Raw genomic sequence first — 10,825 nt, 5'->3', positions numbered from 1 at the left:
GATCTGGATTAGTAAGTTTTCAAAATATTACGAAAAGTATCAAAAAAGTCGAAAAACTCGAGTTTCAACTTTTCGATGTTCTATCGCGTCTGACATGAAAATTTACATATATAAAATAAATACCTCAGTAAGGTTTAACGCGGGTTGTTGTTCTAAACCAGGGAATACAAAAATTATAGATCTGGATTAGTAAGTTTTCAAAATATTACGAGAAGTATCAGAAAAAGTCGAAAAACTCGAGTTTCAACTTTTCGATGTTTTATAGCGTATACAATGAAAATTTACATATATATAATAAAAACCTCAGTAAGGTTTAACGCGTGTTGTTGTTCTAAACCAGGGAATACAAAAATTATAGATCTGGATTAGTAAGTTTTCAAAATATTACCACAAACATCGGAAAAAATCGAAAAAGTGTTTTTTTATTTTCCAAGGGTCTATCGCGTCTACGTAAAAAATTTAAATATATAGGGAAACTTCCTTAGTACCGTTGGACGCGGAATATATTACAGAATCTTCCATCACATAAATTATGATCCTATCTTAGTAAGTTTTTAAGATATAACCACGAACATCGAAAAAATCGAAAAAGTGTTTTTTTATTTTCCAAGGGTCTATCGCGTCTACGTAAAAAATTTACATATATAGGGAAACTTCCTTAGTACCGTTGGACGCGGAATATATTACAGAATCTTCCATCACATAAATTATGATCCTATCTTAGTAAGTTTTTAAGATATAACCACGAACATCGAAAAAATCGAAAAAGTGTTTTTTTATTTTCCAAGGGTCTATCGCGTCTACGTAAAAAAGTTACATATATAGAAAAACTTCCTTAGTACCTTTGGACGCGGAATATATTACAGAATCTGGCTTCACATAAATTATGATCCTGTCTTAGTAAGTTTTCAAGATATTACCACTAACATCGGAAAAAATCGAAAAATTTTTATTTTTATGTTTTTACATATCGGTCACTATATTTCGGAAATTTACTAAGATAGAATAATAATTTCGGTGTTACCGGATTCGGTACAACGGTACAACGCCAGTTACAATTTCTAAACGCGCCGCAATAACTAATTTCATCAGTATAATAATATCTATTAATAGACTATAGTCAGAGCAAACTAGTATTAATTTTTAAAAAATCAATAACTGAATTTTATTCAATGAAATAATTGTTATCCGAAATATTTAGCTATTTTAATGTAACAGTTTAATTTTGTTTCTTGATAAATTTTGTTTTTTGATAAACTTTTGATTTTGTGTGTTTAAACTGTATTTTAATTCTTCCAGTTACGTTTTAATTTAAACGCCGAAATGGAACCAAGGAATACAACCAAGTAAAAAACGGGAAGTTAAAAAAGCCGTTGTAAGACGATTCTTCTTTTTCAGTAAATTCTCTTGCCCGTTTCTCTTCTTCGATCTTTGTTTTTTTGCTTTCCGGCTCGCAATTTACTACGTCGTCAGCACATCTCTTCATGGCAATCGTTTCAATCTCTTTTGTTATTACCATGTCTTTGTTTTCTTGGTAATCTAAACACCCGGGACTTTCTGGTGTAACCAACGTTTTCGATTCGGGAATATTTTTCATTCTCGCTCCTGCACGAGTTTCTTCGTTTGGATTGAAGGGGTAATTTCGATTTAAAACATTTTCAGATATTGGCAAGGAACTTAGAACAGACTTTTCTCTTTTTTATTTTTCCCATTCAGTTTTTGATTTTTCGATGTAAGGCTTTTTAGCTTCGAATTCCAGTTGTTTCCATCTTTTCCCTAATATCTTTGCCGCTTTTGTCACTCGCCTTACTCCCGCTGCTCTAAGTTTCGGAAGATTGTCGACGTAATAACAAAGGAAGGAGGACATCGGTCGCTTGAGATGGCTCCTTCCTCCTCTTTTTCTTTGCATTCTCGGTGACATCCTTATTGACACACAGGAGCGAGTTCCGAGTTCACCGTCTTCCATATTTGCCTTTTAATTTTTGCCGAAATTTCTATTATTGTAAACAAAGAAATCTCTAACAATTAGGTAAATATTGTTACGTTTTAAGTAAAATACGTCGTTTTTGCTTATATTGTTTTCTTAAAATGGCTTGGAAGGAAGATCAGAAGACTGTATCGTTAAGAGCCATGCCAAAAATATTTGAAGTTCATTTCTTTCCTGATAATTTTGAAAAGATGCGTGCGAGTTATGCCTTTCAGTTATTTAACACTGAAATATTAAAAGCAATAATGGGATGTACAGATGATTCCAGCACGTTTGTGATCACAGATTTGAATAAAATGCTTCTTTCCCACAGTAATGCAAGGCCACATATAAATGCACATCGAAGAGATCACAGAACTTTGGTGGACTCTCCTTTCTCACCCTCCTATAGCCTGGATCTCATATCTTCTGATTTTTATCTCTTTGGTCCTCTGAAAGATGCAATCTGCAGAAAGAGATATTGCAGCAACCAGGAATTTATTGATGAAATGAGAAGTTGGCTAAAATAAAGACCAGTAATGTGGCACTGTGAAGTCATACAGACTGTTACATCTAGATTGCATAAGGTCATTGACATGAATGGAGATTTTGAAGAAAAAGGTTTTTGTACTTAAGAATTGGGGAAACTGTTTTGAAATAGAATATAACTAACCTGCTTCGAGAGAAAAATGTGTTGCATTACTTCTTGAATGATTCATGTACAGTACTACACATCATTACATTGCAGAGATAGAGGTCTTGGAAATAGGATGTTTGTTTCATTTTCCTATTTTATTGAAATAGTTGATGTTTGTTTCTTTATTGCTTTTTTATTTAAGTACCACTCTACTCAATAAAATTGCATTAAGTTAAATTATACAACTTAGGGAAGATGATAAAAGTTTATTTTAAAATGAACTCTGGGTCATTGGTATGCCATATTTAGCATGTGTGTCAAGGAAAAGCTTAAACCAACACCTTAATGTTCGCTGAGAGATTTATTAATGTAACGAACGTTTTCGGTCTATTCAATAGACCATCATCAGGTTAGAACATACGAAAATGGAATACATTATAAATGGAACATCACGTATAAAATTCGAAAATACCAAAAAACCGTTAACAACTGAACTAATTAGAATAAAAATTAAAGCGTAAATGATACATAAGTGTAAAAATAACATAACATACTACAAAAATAACCAATAACATTAATAAAATAACTGATACATTATAAAAGATAGAACAAGTGTAAAATAAGAATTCATTACCCGTACCCAAGTATTAATATTACCTATCCTAATCAGAAAGAATTCAATTTAAAATATACTAAAGTTCACGCACCCCTATAAGTTTTTAACGGCATATTTCCAAGCCGAGGGAAGCCCCTCCGCGTCCCTAGCGTTAATGCATTTTTCTTTTAGCTTGCTTCTGTAAATTTTCATCTTTTCAGTTGTTCTTGCCAAAGTTGGGGAATGTACCTGTTTTATGATTTTCGCCTCATTCCACCGTACCAAGGATCCTTCAGCTTGCCTTATCTGGGCTAGTACCGTTGTATTGGACCCTTTTCTAATATCATACTTATGTTCTTTCATCCTTATTCCTAGGTTTCTAGTGGTAACCCCCACGTACCCTTTATTGATACCTAACAGCTGGTTCTCGTAGGGAATCTTATACACACCTGCCTTATCTTCTTTTTTAACTAACACTTTATCATTTCTAAGTATTTTATACAGATTCGAGACCCTTTTATACAAATTCGGGAATTCATAAAATTATAATTCAAAAATTATAATTCTATCTTAGTAAGTTTTCAAGATATGACCACAAACATTGGAAAAAATCGGAAAATTGTTTTTTCCATTTTTCAAAAGTCTATCGCGTTTACAAAAAAAAATTTACATATATAAGAAAAATTTTTAAGCACCGTTTATCGCGGGGTGTTGTTACAAATTCGACAACACCGAAATTATAATCCTGGATTAGTAAGTTTTCGAAATATTACGAGAAATATCAGAAAAAGTCGAAAAACTTGTGCTTCAACTTTTCGAAAGTCTATCGCGTCTACGAAAAAAAATTTACATATATACAGAAAATTACTAAGCACCTTTGCATGCGGATCGTTGTCCCGAATCGGGAAGCATCAAAATTATGATCCTGTTTTAGTAAGTTGTGAAAATATAACGAGATACATCGGAAAAAATCTAGATATTTGTTTCTTCGCTTTTCTGGGCTCGATCGCGTCTACGAAAAAAATTTACATATATACATTGAATCACTTTGTATTTTGGAAATATTATGGTCGCGAGAATAAAAAGGTTCAGAACCACTGGTTTAGGGCTGTGGTTCTTGACCTGTTTATAGTCGCGGTTTATAATATGGGTTAATGTTACCCTTGGTGGCAAGATGGCGACCATAGGAATTTTTTTCTACATTCTAGACGGCGACAGGGAAAACTTTTCCTAATTCGAGACTGTTGCGGGGATAATTTTTTCCCCTGCGTTCGACGTCGCTTACGCGTTTCCGGTCGCCATCTTCGTCTTCTATGGAGACTGCGCGTTGCGCACTGTTTCGTAATAACGCGACCTAGGAACTCCTATACTATAATGAGATACTGTAAACCAGTGGCGTGCCGTCATTGGAAGCGATGGAAGCGCCGATTCCACCTTCTAATGACCTTCCCTTGTATTTTATAAAATATAAATTTTCATATTTTAGCGTACTTTGAATTAATTAAAATTAATATTTTATTATAACTGCATTATGTATCTTTTACAAATTTCTATACTACATGTGAAAAAAAACGATAACATTGCTATTGTATATTCGAATAATTCGGTGGCGGAAGGAATGTCGAAACCGGGTCAGTCTCCAATCAGCCAGATTATATAGGCATTAGCACATGCGGTTTACAGTGCACCAACCTCACCCGGTTTAGCTGGTAGAAGCGACACACTCGTAAAGAGTACAGCTTTATATCCCGGAGCGGTTGTGGGCTATTAGCCACCTGCCTGCTAGATATTCGGCCGCTCTCGCCCGATTACGTGAATCACGAGTAGACTAGATCAACGGCGGGCAACCCCGGCCCGCGGGCCAGCTACGGCTCGCGAAAAGTTTCTCTCCGGCCCGCGAGATCTTTAATAGATTATTAAATTGGAAAAATAACTAATTAATAGTTAATTTTCCAATTCTTTGTAATTTTCGAAAACGATAAGAGAAATAAATGTAGTATAAACTTTTTATTTATTTATTTCATATTTGCAGACTAAAAAAATTACGAGTCACAAAAAGGCGTCAATTAACTACTACGGCCCGCGGAAAAACGTAAAATTTATTCTGGCCCGTGTTATAAAAAAGGTTGCCCACCCTAGACTAGATTTATAACAACCCGACCGATAGGAGTTTACTGGCACGTTTTTATGATAGTTCTGTATAGTTGACGGGAGTTTTAAAAAATCCATTAAAATATTTGATATATTTATTCCGCTCTCCCATCTTATATTACTTACGGGTTTCGATGTTAAACCGGTGATATTACGATTATACTATGTCCCATCTGTAAGGGAATGCAGAAAAAACGTGTACAATTCTTGTATAATGTTAAAAAATTAACTGTTACTTTGGCATCATCATTTACAACCAAATTTAATGAATGAGACGTACAATGGTACAAAAAAAGCTCTAGAATTTATTTTCCTTAAATGTACGATCTAAGTATCGGTTGTCATAAAAATTTGTCTTTCCAGTGTTTTCCCAAGATTACAGATATTCAAGTACAAAGTAACTGGTTTTGACTTATTTCTACTAAGTAGTAGTTAAATAATTAAGAGATTAGGGAATGGGGACATAAATAAAACCCTACTGAAAGAGCCAGAATTTTACTTAAACAAAAGCTTAACCGAACCAGTCACTTGCTCAGTACAGTGGGAAACTGATTTCCGTGTACACCTGGTACTAAAACGAATTGCAGTAGTTAGAAAACAAATGACTATTAAGTTTAACATATTTACATCTATGGTGAGGAACGTTTAAAATTTACAACGGCCCCGTCGCGTCCTTTGAGATATACTAGTGACGCGACAAAAGAGGCATTTGACATTGACCGATATCGGCACCCTCGGGATTTGGCACGGACACACCTACCTGGACCGTCTCTGATTCCATCATTAGCCACTCGTAGGGAGCTACAGTATTTCACTAAGTGGATTGTTTTAAGATTTAAAAAGTAAAGAACATTTTGTTATTTTTATGTACGTTTCTTCCCAAAGTTATATTTAATTATAAGTTTCTTTAAAAGTATATTCGTACAATTGAAGAATTTTTTGTACTAGGTATGTATTACGTATGGTTTTGTACTAGGTATGTACTTGGTATGTATTCGTCACACATTTTGTTTTACCAAGTAAGTTTTTCTGATAATTTTAATATTAGCCCTTATATCGTGGCTAGTGATTCAAAAATTTATTTTAAAAAAGTTTTGGCTCGAGACCATATAATGAAAAAGAAAACATTATTAAAAGAGAGACCAATGCCTAAATTAAATATAAATACGTCGACAAAAAATTTCGACATTTTGACGATAAAATTTATGACGAATGACGATTCTTTCGTAAAATTGAAGCAATTTGGAAATCAAAGAGGAACAGAATTTAACATTGCTAGACAATATAAAATAAATATTGAAAATTATAAGATAATTACAATTAATAGATATATCTAAATTAATAGATGTTATATGTTTTTTCTCAAAGCGAGAATTGGCATTTAGAGGGCGTAGGAAATTTATTGAATCTAATAACGGAGGTAATTATATTGAACTTTTTTATTTATTAAGTACGTCAGATAATCTATTAAATATACATTTAAAGAAGTATACGGTTTTTACTGGCTTATCGAACAAACGAATACGAACGGGCCCTGACGCGCAATTAATTGATTGCCCCTGAAAATCGGCTTCTTACAGAAACACAGCTTCCCTATCATCAAATGTCACGGCACGCCACTGCTGTAAACCCTATTTTAATAGAAAAAAAAAACATTTTTTTACTCACGTTGATTGTCTGTCATTTCCCTTTTTTACATTTCCTCCCGACTTTCGAATTTCGATCTTCGTTTATAATAGATCCTTTTTACTCCCTTGTTTTGCGTCGGCTGCAACTTTCGATGACTTGTTATTTCTTTTTTTACTCGCGGTGGTTGACGTTTCCTTATCCCGACCCTTTGATTTCTTTAAATTCTTCTTCTTATTATTATCGGTTTTGAACGGGTTCAGACGAAACTGTCTCGGGTTCTACACTAGCTTTTCGAGATATCCTGGATGCTAAAGCCGAAATCGTCGCTCCACATTCTAGACATAGGTAGTGCCATATGAATGACAAGATACTTCCCCAGGACAGACGACCACATTTGCTTTTAAAAGTTCCTTCGTACACTGAATATTTAACTGCACACTAACTGCATCTAAGTAGACATTCATTTCTTTCGCTTCTGTAATATAATTTGCATGTCTTATCGCACGTAGAACACTGCGACTCTATCTGCTGTATACCTAATTGGACCGCAAATTTGAATGCATCATCAATTGCCGGGTTCAATCCCAATTCCGAATAATCTGTTTCCATCATTTTATAAAACTTCCTGGTAGTACATTTGGCCCAGAATTCCTTCGAACTCAAATCAACGTCGCCCATGACGTGCACGAAATTTCAACAAACAAAATAGCAATTTCTTTTTGTTTTTACTCGTAAAAAATATAAATTGCCTTTTCAGCAATTCGGAAAGAACAGATATTGTAAAAAAAAATTTCGATGCCAACACTGAACATGCAACACACCACTGTCTTCTAAACTCCCTGCTAACGAAATTTGCATAATTCGACGATCTCGGCACCAACACATTTCGTCACAACATTTCCAAAGAGCTCCCTCTCACGTCACAAACGCGAAATCGCGCGTCTCCGTTTCGAGGTTACAGGAAACGCGGCCGCTACGTCGAACGCAGAGAAAAAAATTTTCCCCGTCGCCATCTAGAATGTAGGGAAAAATCCCTATGATCGCCATCTTGCCACCAAGGGTAACATTAACCATAATATGTTTTCTAATTTTTTTGTTACTTTTATTTTTATAATAATAATTTGTATTTGTTAAATTATCCATTTTAAATTGACTTTTATATTATTGTTTTATTTTTCATTTAATAAATGTAAATTATAACTGTATTATTTTATTATCTATTTCAGTAACATTGAAAATTTACGATTAAACACGAAAACTCATTCATTTTTAACAAAAAATAAGAAACATGTCTACAAATCGATGCAACGTCGATGCTAAAACTAAACTAAAACGTGCACAACTTGTGAAGATTTTGCATATCTTTTGCAAAAATATTTAAATTTTCAAAGCTTACTACTAAGCCTACTATTTTTTGTAATTAATTATAAAATTCCAAGCATTAATAGTTTTAGAATTGCTTTGGAATGAAAGAAGTAAATACTGCGGTGTAAGTTGTATATTTGCATTTATTTCTTCTGTACTAACAAAGTTGTATGCAGGAAGAAATAAAAAATAAGTTAAAAAAGTAAACAGGAAAACTTTATTTTTCTTATTTCACTTCTCAATACGATATTCGGTTATACATCAATTTTCTTTTTATTATATTCTGAATGAAATTTTCTATAATTTGTCGGCCCCCTGGCTAACTTCTTACGGACCCCCAGGGGTCCGCGACTCTCCTGTTAATAATGACTGTTCTAGATTATGAGGGAGAAAAGAAACAAAGAATCATTCGTTCTCATCAATATATTTGATTTCTATCGGATCATTTAAAGGTACAAATATAAGGTCAGAATAAGCCATTAATTAATTGCTATGCCAACGTCTCACGAAATTCTGTCTTATCACTATGGGCCTCGGACTTACAGATTGACTCGTAGCCATCTTCGTTGTAACTCTAAAAATACTGTCAACTATTTTTTTCACTCGACTCAATGTAACAGGTAAGACCGATAGCTGTTTCTTTTTTCCCTAAATGTATTTTGATTTTTGGAAGAGTCGATCCCTGTGATTTACGTATAGTCATCGAGTACGCTAAGGTAAGGGGAAACTGTCTACGAGAGGGCAATACACTGCCATCGTTCGAAGAGCGTGTTATGGGGATTATCATAGACATGAAACATATCATGAAACATTATCATAGACGAATTCCTCTAAAATAAACAGAGGAAGAGCCGGAGGGCGAGCGTATATAATGTAGCGTGTAGTTCCTAGCGAACCATTGAGGAGACCTCCTCGCACCCGTAAGTCGACTCTCGGCACGATTCTGGCATTAACTGACAGATTCACGTACTTGGAGAGACCGAGAGCCGAGTCATCTTTGGACGAAGGCGGGGCAATATCTGGAGTGTTTTCGGATGATATATAAGCGAGAGGGCATCCAGTCGACTGCGTGTAGTCTTCGTTGCTTCGTTTAACTCGCTCGTTTGTCGGATATAGCTCTACTGCCGTTTGGAACCGATCGAATTCGTCTCTGGATAAATAGGCTCGATTTCTTGTCGTCGGAATGTTCAGACCTGTATCAGAGAAATCACCCGAAGCTAGATGTTGTAAGACATCCGTGAAGTAACTATCTGCGCTATTTTCTCTATGAGAATTACTAAGTTCAATGAACTTCTCGAAAGAATCAAATGCGAATGTAATGTAATGTCCCAACAAGGTCCCTATCTTGTTGGGACACATTGTAAAAATACACTCGAGTACAGAGGAGTATCTTTAACGGGAGGAAGCTGACGAAAATTACCAAACAAATAGGTAAAGAATCCACCAAACGGCTCGTCTTTCTCGGGGTTTATCTCCCTCGATCTTCTCTCGATCACGTAAAGCGTTCTTGCACCAATCATTGACATTTCATCGATGACGACGAATTTGAGCGACTTCGTCTCAATCCGGAATCTCTGCGCAGCTTCTCCATTAAAATCGATATTTCGTACTAACGATAGGAAGACGAAGGAGAAAACGAATCGTAAAGCCATGGATATTGATCGCCGCTGCTCCACGTTTTAAAAAGACTTGTTTAAATTTATTATTCTATACAGATTCTTTACATTTGTTGTTGTGTATCTCGTTAGCGATAACATATACCTTTCAAAATGACCGTTTTGATGCTTGTCGTATTTTCCGACCACTAGATGACGCTTCTACGCGTGCCTGCAGCGAGCGACTAACACTCGACTTCGCGCATTCCTTGTCAACACTATAACTCTAGAACGAGTCGTCCGATCTCGATGAAATTTTCTAGGACGACTCGTCATCACTCAGGAATGAACCGGTTAAAATTTCAACTCTCAAAAATGAGCCATACTGAAGAAAAACGCCATCTTGGTTTTGAGCCCTATTTCCAGTTCTACAAAAATGGATCATTTTTGAGAGTTGAAATTTTAATCGGTTCGTCCTTGAGCGATGTTGAGTCTTCCTAGAAAATTTCATCGAGATCGGCCGACTCGTTCTAGAGTTATAGTGTTGACAAGGAATGCGTGAAGTCGTGTATTAGTCGTCACTTCGTTCCGACAATAAGCTCTGTAGTATATGGGACACATTGCATGCAAAAAATTTGATTGATGAGAATTCTTATACTTCCATATAAATTTGAATGTTTCTTACAATAATTTATTACTTTGCTTCTTTGGTACTAATTTCCAAAATTCATACTTGCTGACTTTTGTAGGTTTTGTTTTCTGTTTAGGCAAAATAACATATAAGACAACGTAAAGAGGATAATCCAAACTCTTTCCAAAACGAGTACCCACTGGACAGTAGGGTGTACTATAGATTACTCCCTATGGAATTTCAGGACTTTGATTAT

General features: G+C 35.0%; 1 protein-coding gene across 1 annotated transcript; it reads right to left on the bottom strand.

Annotated features, from left to right (window-relative positions):
- Positions 1-9,144: 9,144 nt before the first annotated feature.
- Positions 9,145-9,995, bottom strand: LOC136985343 (uncharacterized). The gene is made up of 2 exons (XM_067282614.1): positions 9,714-9,995; positions 9,145-9,636 (listed from the first exon to the last, which is right to left on the bottom strand). Exons 1-2 carry the CDS (start codon positions 9,993-9,995, stop codon positions 9,145-9,147), a joined length of 774 nt encoding a protein of 257 aa, XP_067138715.1.
- Between the last annotated feature and the right edge of the window lie 830 nt (positions 9,996-10,825).

This window comes from Centruroides vittatus, unplaced genomic scaffold (genome assembly GCF_030686945.1).
Source record: "Centruroides vittatus isolate TY-2023 unplaced genomic scaffold, ASM3068694v2 contig_1208, whole genome shotgun sequence".
Lineage (NCBI taxonomy): Eukaryota > Metazoa > Arthropoda > Arachnida > Scorpiones > Buthidae > Centruroides > Centruroides vittatus.
This window is presented reverse-complemented; position numbering and strand designations above follow the sequence as displayed.